The sequence below is a fragment of the Oncorhynchus gorbuscha genome, linkage group LG25 (genome assembly GCF_021184085.1).
Source record: "Oncorhynchus gorbuscha isolate QuinsamMale2020 ecotype Even-year linkage group LG25, OgorEven_v1.0, whole genome shotgun sequence".
In the NCBI taxonomy this organism is placed as follows: domain Eukaryota; kingdom Metazoa; phylum Chordata; class Actinopteri; order Salmoniformes; family Salmonidae; genus Oncorhynchus; species Oncorhynchus gorbuscha.
Window position 1 is genome coordinate 30420483 of NC_060197.1, and position 18422 is coordinate 30438904.

Below are 18422 nucleotides of genomic sequence, written 5' to 3' on the forward strand. Positions count from 1 at the left end.
TCGTTGAGGAACATCCGCACACGTCGAATATTTGTGGGTGGGAACCTCCATTCGACGACCATGGAAAAGTTTTTCCCACCAGACAGAATCCCTCACTGTTCACTGCACTCAAACAGGCTTCCACAGAACCAGTGAGAGAGATGATTTATCACACAGTCTGGCTAGGAACAAAGTCTTTTCTCGGGCATAATGAAGTGTTTACAAACAGCAGGGTCGGGCCAACGTCACAGCACACCTCTCCATTTAGCACACAGCGGAAACCAACTAGCACAGTTCCTGGACTTGACACCGGCTCCAGTAGAAGGAGCGATAGCCCATGTCACACTGTGTTGTAGGTTGCTGGAGCTGTATGAATTCATTACGATATTTATTTGATCGTTAAAAACACAAAAGAAACCGCTTCAGGTGGAGACAACATGACATATAGTGCATTCAAAAACGACTGCATCAAGGATGAACCCCACGAAGCCCAAAGGCTCATTCATTCTGGCCCGCCAATAGTGAGTGTCTGCCTCATTGTGTGTTGCACTGTAGTTTTGCACCATGGACTTCTATGCTTAACATGTAGGAACAGATTCTGCAGAAAAGACTGAAGATTCCAGTCGGCCCTTCTAGCCAGGGACAGGGCCTACACGCTCACTATGTAATCATCAGACCACACTTCAGCATGTTGTCGCCGCGGGAACAGGGTTCTGAAGGCACTGCTTTTTCCATGCTGGTACACAACCCATAATCACATGATCTGAAACAGCATATTCTCCTCTGGAAAGAGGCCAACTATCGCTTAGACCGGGCTAGTCATTTGAGCTCTGCTCACTCGGTCCTTTCTAAGGACCTCCACCACTCGGCATGTCCTCTCAGTTTCCTTTTGAGACAGTACTGATAATTAGGAATGATCAAACATTCCCCTTCAGACTAAGCTGCCTATTTGAGCTCTGTCCCTTTCTAAGGGCCTCCTTCACACTCTCATACTTTGGTCAATTAGAAAATGACCCAAGGAATCAACATTGTAATTACTGCACTAAATGACCCCCCCCCTCCCCCTCCCCTTCTCCTCCTCCTCACTGTGTCCGCCCTGTCAGGATCAATTATCTAGACCTCTGCCTGGACTAGCATTGAGTTTTACCCTCAGTACCTTACCCCACAAAAGGCCTTCCCGTCCAGCCCAGGGTCAGAGGATCTATCTAGGTCAGGGCCACATCACACGCCTGGGCTTGGGCAGCTCAGCCGGCCCCCTCCTCCTTCCCTCTCCTGGGGTCTCCACTCCACTTAGTTTAATTCTGTTTAAACTCTCACCTACTACATTCTCACCTCCCAACTAACTTACACTGGTGAACAAGCTCGTTTTCCCCGTTGTTCGTAGCCGTGGTTTGCTTGTGTTGCAAGTATTTGAGGTGCGATTGTACAGTTCTTTAACAGCATTTCTGTCTAATTAGTTCACATTGCTCACAGATTGCTGTCTTCTTACTCACTGACATGCCCATGCAACATCAGCAGATGAGCGGGAGGTTAATAATAATGTGTGTGTGTGTGTGTGTTTCAGTGTATCTACGGAAAGCCAGGAGAGACACTCTTCACCACCAGTGCCTGTGCGGCCGTCCTCCACCACAACCAGAGCCCTGAGTTTTACAACGAGGTCAGAGAACAATTTGCGTAATAAACCAGCCTTTTCCCTGATTTGCTATGCCACATCAATTACTCCCTGCAATTGTTACTGTTACTGTTGAGGTCCTCAGTGGCCAAAGTCCAGTCATTAGGGCTCCGTTAATCCTATAATCTAGCCCAGAGCAGGGGCTCTGGACTGGCTCACACTGGGCTGGTCTAATACCCACCAGAGGGAGGGAGAGAGAGAGAGGGGTGAGGTCAGGGCACTGTCACAGACACAGAGACGTTGACTGGGACGGGGGCCATCTGGTCTTTGGCATAAGGTTTAGAACCCCACACACACCATCCAAGATCCCTTCACTGTTCTGATCTCTCTGGACTGCTGCTTTGGTAATGAGTTACTTTATCAGCCCGGTTTCAAACAAGATTTTAAGGAAAAGGACCACACTATTCATTGTGACACATGATCAAGTCATACTAGACCCCAGGTGGGAATTAGTTTGATGAAAGAAGCAAATGTTATTGGCTAGGCTCACCATGTGTCATTTCCTCTGACACAGAGCACACGTGCAGGCAGGCTGAACATTCCACTACTCACTCTTGCTGCCCCCTAGTGGTATAGATAGGAATCATTTTGCTTTGCCTTGTACTATTTCTGAAAGTGAGAAATATGTACCGTTGTATCTAGAATGATAGGTTTGTGACTCATTCTGGGGTGTTTCTAATAGCAGTTCCAGAAGGACTTCTTAGTTTAAAATCTTGGGTCAAGTGAAATGAGAATTTGAAAACACTAACGTCCATGTTGATCGTGTATCGATCTGTGCAGGTAAAGATTGAGCTGCCGGTCCATGTCCATGAGAAACACCACATCCTCTTTACCTTCTACCACATCAGCTGTGAGATCAGTACCAAGACCAGCACCAAGAAGAGAGAGGGAGTGGAGTCCCTAGGTAAGACTAGGAGCGGGGTGTGTGTGTGTGTGTGTGTGTGTGTGTGTGTGTGTGTGTGTGTGTGTGTGTGTGTGTGTGTGTGTGTGTGTGTGTGTGTGTGTGTGTGTGTGTGTGTGTGTGTGTGTGTGTGTGTGTGTGTGCGTGCGTGCGTGTGTGTGTGCGTGCGTGTGTGTATCTTCCTCCATTACCTTACCTGTTCATCCCTCCCTCTGTGACAGTGGGCTACTCCTGGGCCCCCCTGTTGCAGGACGGCAGGATGCAGTCCATAGAGCTACAGCTGCCTGTGTCTGCCACCCTGCCCCCGGGATACCTCTATGACAAGACCCAGGACGCCAAGAAGGTACAACCCTCTGTTCACTGGAGAACACCTGGGGTCAAGGAAGAGCTATCCCCTGCTTGTATTCTAGTGACAAATGACTATCGATGACACTGATTTAAAACGTTTGGCGAAAGAGTTATTGTGTTAGTGGGGAAAAAAAGCAGACGACTACAATCACATTGTTGTATTCGTGTGTTGTCACCCCTCCAGTCAGCACCCGATATAAAATGGGTAGAAAACAACAAGCCACTGTTCAAAGCGAAGACCAATGTAGCGTCAACAATATACCCCCAGGTATGTCTTCCACCTGCCGACATTGAAACAACTTGGCCAAGCTGTTGTGACAAACACGCCATCAGACAGCTGTGTCCTGTGTTTCACTGTGTAGGATCTGCACCTCCACAAGTTCTTCCAGCACTGCCAGCTGATGAGGTCCTCCTCAGAGGGCAACCCAGCAGAACTCATCAAGTATCTGAAGGTGAGAGAGACGCCTGCTGTGGAGTGTTTTATACCGTCGTGTTGTATTGCTGTCTCTCTGACTTTTTCTCCCCCCTCCCTCGCTCCATTTCTCTCTTCCTCGATCTTTCTCCCTCCCTCCCTCCCTCAGTGCCTGCATGCCATGGAGACTAAGGTCATCATTAAGTTTCTCCCCACTGTGCTGATGCAGCTGTTTGAGGTCCTCAACACAGCAACCAAAGAGGCCACTGAAATCGCTGTCAACTCCACCCGGTGAGTCTGAACTCTGACCCTGTGAGGTCATCGTGGTCTGACCCCATGACATAGTGACATAGACGTCGTCATGGTTTGTGAAAGTGGGTTACAACTGCTTTTTTGGGGAAACGTTAATTCAATGGATATTTGCTGCGCTACATAATTCTCATAATTGTATTTTTTATTTCACCTTTATTTAACTAAGCCAGTTAAGAACAAATGATTATTTGCAATGATAATGATAATGTTCTATTCCTTCAGTGTGATTATACACATCGTTTCCCGGTGCCACGAGGAGGGACTGGAAAACTATCTGCGCTCTTTTCTCAAGGTATAACACCAGGCATCACACACGACAGTCACTAGTAACCAGAACCAAGCCTAGGATCACAAGGCCTGGTCCTTGCCTTAGCTATGATTATTAAGATGGGTGATGCATTTTCAGTTGAAAGTAACTCCAAAGTTAATGTGTTTCTTTTTTTGGTTCATGTTGAGCGTGGATCCATTTTTCAGACCATGAAAAGTGATCATGTAAAGGTTGTGTATTAACGGCTGTCTTTGTTGTGTCCCAAGTACGTGTTTGTGAACAACAGCCCAGTGTCTGGGAACTCTGGGACCACTCATGAGGTACTGGCCACCGCAGTCACAGCCATCCTCAAACAGACAGCGGACTTCAACACCAGCAATAAGCTACTCAAGGTGTGTGTTTGTTTGTGTGGTGTGTGTTACCGGAAATCCCCCCCAAATTCTCCGTCGTGGGCACATTTCCCAGGTCCCCACAAGGACAACGGCTATTATAAGCTTAAGGTTTAGGTTAAGGGTTAGGATTACAATTAGGGCTAGGTTTAGGATTAAGGTTAGGGGTTAGGATTTTGAATGGAAATACACTTTAGTTCCCTATAAGGATAGTAAAACATATGTGTGTGTGTGTGTGTGTGTGTGTGTGTGTGTGTGTGTGTGTGTGTGTGTGTGTGTGTGTGTGTGTGTGTGTGTGTGTGTGTGTGTGTGTGTGTGTGTGTGTGTGTGTGTGTGTGTGTGTGTGTGTGTGTGTGTGTGTGTGTGTTTGTGGGGAAATCCCACAAATTTCTCTGTGTGGGGACATTTCCCAGGTCCCCACAAGGGCTATTATAAGCTTAAGGTTTAGGTTAAGGGTTAGGATTACAATTAGGGCTAGGTTTAGGATTAAGGTTAGGGGTTAGGATTTTGAATGGAAATACACTTTAGTTCCCTATAAGGATAGTAAAACATATGTGTCTGTGTTTGTGTGTGTGTGTGTGTTTGTTTGTGTGTGTTTGTGGGTGTGCGTGGGTACTTGGAAATCCCACAAAATTCTCTGTTGTGGGGACATTTCCCAGGTCCCCACAAGGACAACGGCTATAATAAGCTTAGGAGTTAGGGTTAGTAGCTAAGGTTAGGTATAGAATTAAGGTTAAGGGTTCTGACAAATAGGATTTTTAATGGAAATATATGTTACTTCCTCATAAGGATAGTAAAACATGTGTGTGTGTGTGCGAGCCAGCCAGCGTGCATGCTCAATCAGAAAATTGTGATTCCCATACTGACCAGCAGGTGGCACCAGCCACTTGTTCTTTGAAAGAGAATTCCCAACATTATTATGTCACCACCACTAAGAATGTTTTCACAGACCTTTTCAAATGCAGTTTTCTATCTATTATCATTATACCCAGGATTATTGGACACTATGCCCATATTACAGAGCCCAGTGGTGTTTTGACTTTCGTCAGGCTGTTGATGTGATCTCTCTTAGTAAATGTCTGTCCCAAATGGCTCCTCGTTCCATTTATAGTGCACTAGTTCTGACCAGGGCTCTGCACTATATAGGGAACATGGTGGTCGAATTGGGACGCATTCTAAATGCTTCACAATTGAGGGGTAGTTCTAACGTCTTCTGTCTCTCATCCTCTTTTCTAGTATTCCTGGTTCTTCTTCGAGACCATGGCCAAGTCCATGGCCCAGTACCTGCAGGAGGGCAACAGGATCAAGGTTGGCAAATGTTCTATCCTGATGAAGGGTTTATCTTGTGTTCCACATGAAGTACGGTGTACACGCAGGCACACACCAGCTATCACTGGCACTCCCTCAGGTGTGGTTACGAAGATTAGAGAGTTCTCTGTCTTGTACATGCAAATGTTTCTCTATCGAGTGCCAGGGCGTTTAAGTTCAGTCTCTCTTTCCTCACCGTGAAAATGTGGCACCGCAGTCTTCCTCATTCGACATGCTTGTGTCTCTTGTGCACCACACTTACACGTTCCCAGAAGTAACCCTCCAGCCTCCACTCCCACATAAGTATTTCTGTTCTCCTTTTTTTTTCGGAAAGTTTTTAACTTTTAGTTGAGTTGGTGATGGGGATGCTCCTAGTCATACTCTTGTCTTGCCAACAGTTTCTAAACAGTCCCAGTAATATCCAGACCATGGCCTCTACTGCAGCCCCTCGAAGATAAACTAAGGTTGCTGAAATAGAGCACAGTAGTGTTACAATTGATAGAACGTCCTCTGGCAAAGTTGAGGATGTTACAAGCTGTGCACATTTCAGAGAGTTGAACCTCTTCGCCAGCCCTCTATTGGGAAAGCAACCTGTTTCTCAATGAGTAGAAGCGCACACTTCCTATTAGGTAATATGAGATGGATATGTGTATGTGTATATATATATGTATATATATATATATGTCGTTTACTTTGGTCTCATTGAACTGAATATGTTTTACCAGATGCCCCGTGCCCAGAGGTTCCCAGACAGTTTCCACCAGGCCCTACAGTCCCTGCTACTGTCCATCATGCCTCACATCACCATCCGCCATGTTGAGATTCCCGAGGAGGCCCGCTGTGTCAACCTCAGCCTGGCTGTCTTCATCAAGGTCAGGCCCCCATACACTACAGGCCCCCCCGTACATTACCTGAACCACACAGGACAGAAATAATACCAAATACATTATCGCTGCTCAGGAAGAAGAAAGAAAAAAAGGAATTTACTGTTGATATCACAGGAGGTTGGTGGCACCTTAATTGGGAGAGGATGAGCTCGTGGTGACGGCTGGAGCGGAGTCAGTGGAATGGTGACAAATACATCAAATACATGGTTTCCATGTGTTGGATGCCATTTTGTTCGCTCCGTTCCAGCCGTTATTATGAGCCGTCCTCCCCTCAGCAGCCTGCTGTGGTTTGATAATGTAGGTCCAGGTCGAACACCAAACTCCCTTCCGATAGCAACGGTGAGGTGTGGTGAACTCTGTGCACTGCAAGTCAAGCACTGTGTATGAAAGATAGTCTTGGTGTGCTTAGTTGGTTAGTCCTGGACTTGGTTAGTCCTGGACTTGGTTAGTCCTGGACTTGGTTAGTCCTCCTCCTAATCTGTGGTCCCCTTCCACAGCGCTGTCTCACCTTCATGAACAGAGGCTTTGGCTTCAGCCTGGTCAACGACTACATGTGTGGCTTCACCCTTAAAGACCCCAAGGTACTGGACAATAGCAACAACCCCTTTTCTCTACCATGTCTGATTATGTATTCCTAATGCAGCAGTGGAACAACAACACAGCCCTGTATACAGGCCTCTATTGACAGTACATGTGTTGTGTGTGGCACTGGTAGTCATATTAATGCTTCAGCGCATTTGACTAACTGATTCGAATCAACACAACATTTTATGGAAATGTTGATGGAAATGCTCTAATCTTTTTTTATTTTTAGGATGGAAAAAAGAACATCTTGTTTGTTTGATTTTGTTTTGTAATACTGCCGTTGTTTGTTGACCGACAGGTCTTGACCGAGATGAAGTTTGACTTCCTCATGACGGTGTGTAACCACGAGCACTACATCCCGCTGAACCTGCCCATGGCTTTTGGACGTACCAGGCTCCAGAGAGTTCAGGGTAGGCTGCTCTCTCGCCATGCGCCTCTGTCCTGTCAACTCCCTACCTGCGTTTGCTCCCTGCCACCGCCACACACGTACTCCTGGGAAATGAGGCCTTCCTGTTCTGCACTGCTGCTGGTTTTCCTTTGTCCTGGTGACCTAAAGGGACATTTCACCACTTTTCAACCTGAAGTGAAGTGTTATTTGTCACACGCGCTGAATAAAACAGGTGTTGACCTTACAGTGAAATACTTACTTACAAGCCCTTAACCAACAATGCCGTTTTAAGAGAAATACCTGTTTAAGTTTTTTAATTTTTTATGTATAAGTAAAAAATAAGAAATAAAAGTAACAAATAATTAAAGAGCAGCAGTAAAATAACAATAGCATGGCTATATATACAGGGCGTACCGGTATGAGTTTGAGTTTGAAAAGTGGTGAAATTCCCCCTTTAATGTATCAATTATTGTAACTGAATTGCAAAAACCAGTATATATTACGAAGACCAAAGCTGTGCTCCTATGATCTGTTACATCACCCTTACCTACAAACCACAACCCCCCCCCCCCCCCCTCACTAATCTGCCTCATTGGTTTGGCCCAGTCACAAGTTCACACACAAGTCTATTACAGAGCATAACATCTGGGAGTCCAGCTAAAGGAGGGTTGTAACAGGAATTCTATGAATGTTTTTCACCCCACCACAGCCATAGTGTGTTCTGATAATACTAATGCATGGTATGTTCATTTAATTTCCTCATTTTTCTCCTCCCTTTTGTTTTGCTTGTGGTCGTTAGATTTTATTTCGTACGCGACGGAGATTTTTGGCGCAGTAGGTAGGTGATGCCTCCACAACATCGACCGACACGTTTGCAGTTTGAACGCCAACTGACACCGCACGCCACTAACCAACCCATTTCTGCTAGCCCCGTCTATCCAGGATTCTCATTAATTCACTCTTCATGATTGCTAACATCCTCCATACCACCTGCTTTGGCCAGTGCTTTGTAGTGGCCTGGAGTTTGTCACACTTCTTGCTGGCTTGGATCGTGGAAATCAAATTAATTTTCTTCTCTTGAATGTTTTGATTGATGATTTCAGACCTGAAAGACGAGGAAAGAGTCTTTCATGCTGCCTCTGCCTGTGGGACTACTGCATTCTTTCTCTCTCACTTCTTCACTTATCTCTGCCTTCTCCCTCTCTCTCTTTCTTTCTCTCACTCTCTCTCAGCCTTCACTTCTCTCTGCCTTATCCCTCTCTCTCTCTCAGCCTTCACTTCTCTCTCTGCCTTCTCTCTCTGCCTTTTCCTCTCCTCCTCTCTCTCTCTCTTTCTTTCTCTCTTTCTGCCTTTACTTCTCTCTGCCTTTTCCTCTCTCTCTCTCTCTCTCTCTCTCTCTCTCTCTCTCTCTCTCTCTCTCTCTCTCTCTCTCTCTCTCTCTCTCTCTCTCTCTCTCTCTCTCTCTCGCTCTTCTTTCTCTCTCTCTGCCTTCTCCCCTTTCTCTCTCTGCCTTCACTTCTCTCTCTGCCTTATCTCTCTCTTTATTTCTCTCTCTTTATTTCTCTCACTCTCTCTGCTTTCACTTCTCTCTCTCTGACTTCTCTCTCTACCTTCTCCTCTCTCTTTCTCTCTGACTTCACTTTCTCTCTGCCTTCTCCTCTCTCTCTCTCACACTTTCACTTCTCTCTCTCTCTCTCTCTCTCTGACTTCTCTCTCTACCTTCTCCTCTCTCTTTCTCTCTGACTTCTCTCTCTACCTTCTCCTCTCTCTTTCTCTCTGACTTCACTTTCTCTCTGCCTTCTCCTCTCTCTCTCTCTCACTTTCTGTCTCTCACTCTCTCTCTCTGCCTTCACTTCTCCTCTCTTTCTCTGGCTTTTCCTCTCCTCTCTCTCTCTCTCTCTCTCTCTCTCTCTCTTTCTCTGTCTATCATTCCAAATCTCTAGTCTTGTTAGTCCTATCTGACTCTTGTAAATCACCATTAACATTTCAGAGAGAAACTTAGGGGAAATCAGAAAACAACCTGTGTGAGATTTAAACAAATTTCTTAGACACACAATATTTAATCAATAACACTCACATCTTATATTTTACTGTACTGGAGAGATGTATTTGGCCTAAACCTACACCTAACCTCTAAACATGTTATATACATTTTTACATTTGATATACACAGGTAGCTACCAATATAATGGAAACACTTAAGTAAATGAGGAGTACAAAGTATATTGAAAGCAGGTGCTTCCACACAGGTGTGGTTCCTGAGTTTATCAAGCAATTAACATCCCATCATGCTCAGGGCCATGTATAAAAATGCTGGGCAGGCCATTATGTTGGCTACCATAGCTATGCCCCCATAGGATGACAATGCCCCTCTCCGCAGGGCACGAGTGGTCACTAAATGGTTTGATGAGTATGAAAACGATGTGCACCAATTGCCATGGCCGTCTCAGTCACCAGATCTCAACCCAATTGAACACTTATGGGAGATTCTGGAGCTGCTCATGAGACAGCGTCAACAAAGCACCAAATTATGGAATTTCTCATGGAAGAACGGTGTCGCATCCTTCCAATAGAGTTCCAGGCAATTGTAGAATCTATGCCAAAATGCTTTGAAGCTGTTCTGCCTCGTGATTTATTTCTTTGGGGTTCATGCTCTCACAGGTTTTTCTCTTGATTTCCCTCATTAGAGGTGGTAGTGTTTCTCTGATTTCCCTCATTCGAGGTGGTAGTGTTTCTCTCATTTCCCTCATTAGAGGTGGTGGTGTTTCTCTGATTTCCCTCATTAGAGGTGGTGGTGTTTCTCTGATTTCCCTCATTGAAGGTGGTAGTGTTTCTCTCATTTCCCTCATTCGAGTTAGTAGTGTTTCTCTCATTTCCCTCATTGGAGGTGGTAGTGTTTGTCTGATTTCCCTCATTAGAGGTGGTAGTGTTTGTCTGATTTCCCTCATTAGAGGTGGTAGTGTTTGTCTGATTTCCCTCATTGGAGGTCGTGGTGTTTCCCTCATTTCCCTCAGAGGTGGTAGTGTTTCCCTCATTTCCCTCATTAGAAGTGGTAGTGTTTGTCTGATTTCCCTCATTAGAGGTGGTAGTATTTGTCTGATTTCCCTCATTAGAGGTGGTGGTGTTTCTCTCATTTCCCTCATTGGAGGTGGTGGTGTTTCTCTCATTTCCCTCATTGGAGGTGGTGGTGTTTCTCTCATTTCCCTCATTGGAGGTGGTGATGTTTCTCTCATTTCCCTCATTGGAGGGGGTGGTGTTTCTTTCATTTCCCTCATTGGAGGGGGTGGTGTTTCTCTCATTTCCCTCATTGGAGGTGGTGGTGTTTGTCTGATTTCCCTCATTGGAGGTGGTGGTATTTGTCTGATTTCCCTCATTGGAGGTGGTGGTATTTGTCTGATTTCCCTCATTGGAGGTGGTAGTGTTTGTCTGATTTCCCTCATTAGAGGTGGTAGTGTTTGTCTGATTTCCCTCATTAGAGGTGGTAGTGTTTGTCTGATTTCGCTCATTTGAAGTAATTGGCGTTTGTCTGATTTCCCTCATAAGAGGTCGTGGTGTTTCCCTCATTTCCCTCATTAGAGGTGGTGGTGTTTCCCTCATTTCCCTCATTAGAGGTGGTAGTGTTTGTCTGATTTCCCTCATTAGATGTGGTAGTGTTTGTCTGATTTCCCTCATTAGAGGTGGTGGTGTTTCTCTCATTTCCCTCATTGGAGGTGGTGGTGTTTCTCTCATTTCCCTCATTGGAGGTGGTGGTGTTTGTCTGATTTCCCTCATTAGAGGTGGTGGTGTTTGTCTGATTTCCCTCATTAGAGGTGGTAGTGTTTGTCTGATTTCCATCATTAGAGGTGGTAGTGTTTGTCTGATTTCCCTCATTGGAGGTGGTGGTGTTTCTCTCATTTCCCTCATTGGAAGTGGTGGTGTTTCTCTCATTTCCCTCATTGGAGGAGGTGGTGTTTCTCTCATTTCCCTCATTGGAGGTGGTGGTGTTTCTCTCATTTCCCTCATTGGAGGTGGTGGTGTTTCTCTCATTTCGCTCATTGGTGGTGTTTCTCTCATTTCCCTCATTGGAGGTGGTGGTGTTTCTCTCATTTCCCTCATTGGAGGTGGTGGTGTTTCTCTCATTTCCCTCATTAGAAGTGGTAGTGTTTCTCTCATTTCCCTCATTGGAGGTGGTGGTGTTTCTCTCATTTCGCTCATTGGTGGTGTTTCTCTCATTTCCCTCATTGGAGGTGGTGGTGTTTCTCTCATTTCCCTCATTGGAGGTGGTGGTGTTTCTCTCATTTCCCTCATTAGAAGTGGTAGTGTTTCTCTCATTTCCCTCATTGGAGGTGGTGGTGTTTCTCTCAATTCCCTCATTAGAGGTGGTGGTGTTTCCCTCATTTCCCTCATTAGAAGTGGTAGTATTTCCCTCATTAGAAGTGGTAGTGTTTCTCTCAGTTCGCTCATTGGAGGTGGTGGTGTTTCTCTCATTTCCCTCATTGGAGCTGGTGGTGTTTCTCTCATTTCCCTCATTGGAGCTGGTGGTGTTTCTCTCATTTCCCTCATTGGAGGTGGTGGTGTTTCTCTCATTTCCCTCATTGGAGGTGGTGGTGTTTGTCTGATTTCCCTCATTAGATGTCGTGGTGTTTGTCTGATTTCCCTCATTAGATGTCGTGGTGTTTCTCTCATTTCGCTCATTGGTGGTGTTTCTCTCATTTCTCTCATTGGAGGTGGTGGTATTTGTCTGATTTCCCTCATTGAAGGTGGTAGTGTTTCTCTCATTTCCCTCATTGGAGGTGGTGGTGTTTCCCTCATTTGAGGTGGTGGTGTTTCCCTCATTTGAGGTGGTAGTGTTTCTCTCATTTCGCTCATTGGTGGTGTTTCACTCATTTCCCTCATTGGAGGTGGTGGTATTTGTCTGATTTCCCTCATTGGAGGTGGTGGTGTTTCTCTCATTTCCCTCATTGGAGGTGGTGGTATTTGTCTGATTTCCCTCATTAGAAGTGGTAGTGTTTCTCTCATTTCCCTCATTGGGGGTGGTGGTGTTTCTCTCATTTCCCTCATTAGAGGTGGTGGTGTTTCCCTCATTTCCCTCATTAGAAGTGGTAGTATTTCCCTCATTAGAAGTGGTAGTGTTTCTCTCATTTCCCTCATTGGAGGTGGTGGTGTTTCTCTCATTTCCCTCATTGGAGGTGGTGGTGTTTCTCTCATTTCCCTCATTGGAGGTGGTGGTGTTTCTCTCATTTCCCTCATTGGAGGTGGTGGTGTTTCTCTCATTTCCCTCATTGGAGGTGGTGGTGTTTTGCATTGGAGAAAAAGGTTGCTGAGTCAGTGTGTTCAACATGTGATGTTGTCACATTCCTCCCTGGAATTTGTCAGACACATCGTTCCATGAGTGAAACAACAGGATATCTACCATGTCACTTGAATGCTACCAGTCAGATTGAAGTCAAAGATGCACCCCTTTATATTACAGCACGGTAGTCTGCACCTGCTGCTAGTACCCGTATGTGTTCCCTATGTAGTGCACTGCTTTTGGCCAGGGAATAGGGTAGGATGTGATTTAGGGCATGACCTAACCATGTTGACCTATGACCCCAGATCAGAGCCTGGAGTCTGCGCTGACGGAGGATTACTGTAAGAACCACTTCCTGGTTGGTCTGCTGCTGAGGGAGGTGGCCGAGGCCCTGCAGGGGTCACCAGAGGTCAGACAGCTGGCCGTGGCCGTCCTGAAGAACCTGCTCATCAAACACGCCATGGACGACCGTTACACCCAGTACAAGGTGAGGAGGAGGGTACAAACAGACCACTACACCAATAGAATATGAGGAGGAGAGACAGTCAGACCACTACACCAATAGAATATGAGGAGGAGAGACAGACAGACCACTACACCAATAGAATATGAGAAAGAGAGACAGACAGACCACTACACCAATAGAATATGAGGAGGAGAGACAGTCAGACCACTACACCAATATAATATGAGGAGGAGAGACAGTCAGACCACTACACCAATAGAATATGAGGAGGAGAGACAGACAGACCACTACACCAATAGAATATAGAGAGGAGAGACAGACAGACCACTACACCAATAGAATATGAGGAGGAGAGCCAGACAGACCACTACACCAATAGAATATAGGGATTAGAGACAGACAGACCACTACACCAATAGAATATGAGGAGGAGAGACAGACAGACCACTACACCAATAGAATATAGGGAGGAGAGACAGACAGACCACTACACCAATACAATATGAGGAGGGGGGAGACAGTCAGACCACTACACCAGTACAATATGAGGAGGGGGAGACAGTCAGACCACTACACCAGTACAATATGAGGAGGGGGAGACAGTCAGACCACTACACCAATAGAATATGAGGAAGAGAGACAGACAGACCACTACACCAGTACAATGTGAGGAGGGGGAAGACGGACTGACTGCTACACCAGTACAACGTGAGGAGGAGGGAGACGGTCAGATTGCTACACCAGTACAATGTGAGGAGGGGGGAGACAGACAGACTGCTACACCAGTACAAGGTGAGGGGGGAGACGGTCAGACTGCTACACCAGTACAAGGTGAGGAGGGGGGAGACAGTCAGACTGCTACACCAGTACAAGGTGAGGAGGGGGGAGACGGTCAGACTGCTACACCAATAGAATATGAGGAGGAGAGACAGACAGACCACTACACCAGTACAATGTGAGGAGGGGGGGAGACAGTCAGACCACTACACCAATAGAATATGAGGAAGAGAGACAGACAGACCACTACACCAATACAATATGAGGAGGAGAGACAGGCAGACAGACCACTACACCAGTACAATGTGAGGAGGGGGGAGACAGACAGACTGCTACACCAGTACAACGTGAGGAGGGAGACAGTCAGATTGCTACACCAGTACAAGGTGAGGAGGGGGGAGACAGTCAGACTGCTACACCAATAGAATATGAGGAGGAGAGACAGTCAGACCACTACACCAATAGAATATGAGGAGGAGAGACAGTCAGACCACTACACCAATAGAATATAGGGAGGAGAGACAGACAGACCACTACACCAGTACAATGTGAGGAGGAGGAGATCAGACCACTACACCAATAGAATATGAGGAAGAGAGACAGACAGACCACTACACCAATACAATATGAGGAGGAGAGACAGGCAGACAGACCACTACACCAGTACAATGTGAGGAGGGGGGAGACAGACAGACTGCTACACCAGTACAATATGAGGAGGGGGAGACAGTCAGACCACTACACCAATAGAATATGAGGAAGAGAGTTAGACAGACCACTACACCAATACAATATGAGGAGGAGAGACAGGCAGACAGACCACTACATCAGTACAATGTGAGGAGGGGGAAGACGGACAGACTGCTACACCAGTACAACGTGAGGAGGAGGGAGACAGTCAGATTGCTACACCAATAGAATGAGGAGGAGAGACAGACAGACCACTACAATATGAGGAGGAGAGAGACAGACCACTACACCAGTACAAGGTGAGGAGGGGGGAGACAGTCAGACCACTACACCAATAGAATATGAGGAGGAGAGGAAGACAGACTGCTACACCAGTACATCGTGAGGAGGAGGGAGACAGTCAGATTGCTACACCAGTACAATGTGAGGAGGGGGGAGAGAGTCAGACTGCTATACCAGTACAACGTGAGGAGGGGGAGAGAGTCAGACTGCTACACCAGTACAAGGTGAGGAGGGGGAGACAGTCAGACTGCTACACCAGTACAAGGTGAGGAGGGGGGAGACAGACTGCTGCACCAGTACAACGTGAGGAGGGGGGAGACAGTCAGGCTGCTGCACCAGTACAACTTGAGAATGGGGAGACAGACTGAGGAGGGGGGACGTGAGGAGGGGAGAGACAGGCAGACTGCTACACCAGTACAAGGTGAGAGCAACAGTCGTGAGTGACAGAGTGAGTGACAGAGCGAGAGAGAGCTCATTATCGGTAAAGAAATTTCACCCTGTAACACAATGAAAGGCTATAGGCTGTTTCTAAAGGGATATTTAATAGTAAAGCAGAAAGGTGAGGGGGGAGAGATGGAAAAAATTCAGAAGCCTTTTTAATCTTCAAATACACAACAAGTGAAACATTTCCTGAATTGCAGAAAAGTTCTCCTGCAACCGGGTGATCAAATTAAGATCCTACATCTGTACGTTTTAATATAGGTTTTATAAAGGGAAATGAACCGTGTTCATAGAGCAGCAGGGGACACAGTCCGAGTCGCTAATGCTGTTTGGGAAAATAGAGGCTAGTAAATGAATAACTAGACAAGTTAACTAGAGTAAGGAGTGTTCACTGTTTCCACAGACCCAAGCTAAGAAGAAATCGGTTATGCAAATCCACACTAGATCCAAATAGTCGCTGGCAGCGGAGCATTGTGTTGATAGAAAGCCCAGCTTTTGAATAGCCCCTCTCTAATGATACAGTAGGTAATAGTTGTTTTGGTTGACACAGTTGTTCTGTTTGTTAAAGCTCACTGTTCCATAGACCACACAGATCCTGTTGGCGTGCTAACAACACACTGTGTATGCAAATGGAACAACAATAAAGATTGTTGGAAAAAGACATTCACTTTTTACACCCCCCTCTGTATGTCAGAATCAGCAGGCCCGTATCTGTCTACTGTACCTGCCACTGCTGGAGCTGCTCTACCAGAACCTCAAACAGCTGTCTGCCCAGCATCACACCTCTAGCCCCGGCCTGGGCTTCACCGTGAGTCCCCCACCTACCTTCCACCCCTGGAGGTCCTGGTTTACTCTATCTGGTCTCATGATATATCAGTCATATATTGGCGTTTTCGAGTTTGGATGAAAATTATGAATTGAAATGGAAGTTTATTTGCTGATTTGACTGAATTGAAATAGAATGGACACCTACCCTTGTTGTTGTCCTGTGCTCTTCCAGGGCTCCAGAGATGACTTGAGATCAACTGGCTTGATGGACAGCCGCAGGACCAGCACGGCCATCGATAAGGACCACGGTTAGTGTGACGTCTGTCCTCAATGTGTTAACCCCTGCCGACAGTAGGTGCAGGAGATTATTCATGAAGATAAATAAGGGTACGTTAGAATTGTAATTTCCCATCAGATTTTTGCTTTGCTGTTTGGGAACTGGCGGTAAAATAGGTGTTTTATTGTCCATTTGGTTAGAACGGAAATTCTCCGTCTGCCATTTTCCCAAACCCACACACCACAGGAGGCTGGTGAGGGCAGAACGTGTGGAATGGAGTAAGTAAACAAAAGGATATCAAACACATGTTCCCATGTGTTTGATACCATTCCATCCATCCCGTCCTCCCCAATTCAGACGCCACCTGTGCAACACACACATACTGAGAGGCACGGTGTCAACCGCGGGTTAGCGCCTCTAGATAGATATTTCTTGGGGTTTAGTGCCATGCTCAAGGCCACAACAGTAATGGTAGTCATTCTTCTGTATTTCCTGGCCTGGGACTTGAACCAGCAACCTTTCCGAATCCTTTACTGATCCACATCTTTAACCTCTTGGCTGCCTAAACTACTGTTACCCCCCCCCCCAAAACAAAAAAACATCTGAGAAGCTATGTGAACATGTGTCTCTGTACTCCCCAGGCCCAGTAGCTCAGAACGGCCACTTGGTGAGGAGGGAGGACTCCAGAGGATCTCTGTTCATGGATCCCAGCACTCCAGATAGCTCTGAGGTAAGAAACAGAGAGTGTTGGATGGGCCAATACAAATAAGAAAAATAAAAAGAGAATATGGCACCATATTCCCTATATAGTGCACTACTTTTGACCAGGGCACATAGGGCTCTGGTCAAAAGTAGTGTACTATGTAGGGAATAGGGTGCGATTTGGGACAGACCAGAGGGAACGCCATAAGTCAAGTTCAGTAGAGCACATCGAAGCAGAACAGTCAAATTGAATATGATGCTCTACATCCTGTTCCGTTAAAAAAATAAACATGATATGAACTGATAAAAGATCTTATTTGTTGTTTTTCGTTTGGGTCATTTCTCCAACACTTGCAAGCCTTTATTATTTATTGTAGCAATATACACTGTATACCAAACATTAGGAACACCTTCCTGCTATTGAGTTGCACCCCCCTGTTTTGCCCTCAGAACAGCCTCAATTTGTCGCGGCATGGACTCTACAAGGTGTCAAAGTGTTCCACAGGGATGCTGGCCCATGTTGACTCCAATGCTTCCCACAGTTGGGTCAAGTTGGCTGAATGTCCTTTGGGTGGTGGACCATTCTTGGTTCACACAGGAAATTGTTGACCGTGGAAAAACTCAGCACTGTTGCAGTTCTTGACACAACCCGGTGCGCCTGGCTTCTACTACCATACAATGTTCAAAGGCCCTTACAATTTTTGTCTTCCCCATTCACCCTTTGAATGGCACACATACACAATCCATGTCGCAAGTGTCTCAAGGCTTAAAAATCCTTCTTTAACATGTCTCCTCTCCTTCATCTACACTGATTGAAGTGGATTTAACAAGAGACATCAATAAGGGATCATAGCTTTCACCTGGATTCACCTGTCTATGTCATGGAAAGAGCAGGTGTTCTTAATGTTTTGTATAATCAGTGTAGAACATGTTGGATTGTGATGGAGATGAGGATTAGTATAATTGATTACATTAAAAAAGTAATAAGACGTCATTTTAATCATCCTTTTTCTTACTCATATGGCAGCTTTTCCCAAACTAGGGGTTGCGACCCCATGTGTTGTCAGCTGATTTGAAAGTGGGGTCGCGAGAGAAACAAAAAATGTGACGCTTGGTTGTATAAAAAAAAAAAAGCGATTTCTGTTTTCTCCCTTCAAACGTGGAGCTAACTTTTGAACGGTTGGAGCTACAGTATAAGCTATTATGACCCCAATCCTGAAAGCTAAGAGTCTCGGGAACACGTACAATGCTCGCTCACAAGCCGCCACAGGACTCTTTAGAATAGAGTGGACAGGACC

The 18422-nt window shown here is 45.9% G+C and overlaps 1 protein-coding gene across 5 annotated transcripts in view; it reads left to right on the plus strand.

The window, feature by feature from the left end:
• dock11 (dedicator of cytokinesis 11) overlaps positions 1-18422 on the plus strand; it is a 114725-nt gene that overhangs the window by 46542 nt on the left and 49761 nt on the right. For 3 of the 5 annotated variants that reach the window (XM_046329569.1, XM_046329564.1, XM_046329565.1), the window contains exons 19-35: positions 1544-1636; positions 2432-2555; positions 2774-2895; positions 3085-3168; positions 3263-3352; positions 3482-3603; positions 3847-3916; positions 4159-4284; positions 5518-5589; positions 6315-6461; positions 6974-7057; positions 7360-7471; positions 8249-8287; positions 13027-13208; positions 16072-16185; positions 16378-16453; positions 17064-17152. In XM_046329569.1, coding sequence (XP_046185525.1) covers positions 1544-1636; positions 2432-2555; positions 2774-2895; positions 3085-3168; positions 3263-3352; positions 3482-3603; positions 3847-3916; positions 4159-4284; positions 5518-5589; positions 6315-6461; positions 6974-7057; positions 7360-7471; positions 8249-8287; positions 13027-13208; positions 16072-16185; positions 16378-16453; positions 17064-17152 — 1746 coding nt within the window. The remainder of the gene's footprint in view (positions 1-1543; positions 1637-2431; positions 2556-2773; positions 2896-3084; positions 3169-3262; positions 3353-3481; positions 3604-3846; positions 3917-4158; positions 4285-5517; positions 5590-6314; positions 6462-6973; positions 7058-7359; positions 7472-8248; positions 8288-13026; positions 13209-16071; positions 16186-16377; positions 16454-17063; positions 17153-18422) is intronic. The other 2 variants (XM_046329566.1, XM_046329568.1) reach the window with 1 other exon arrangement.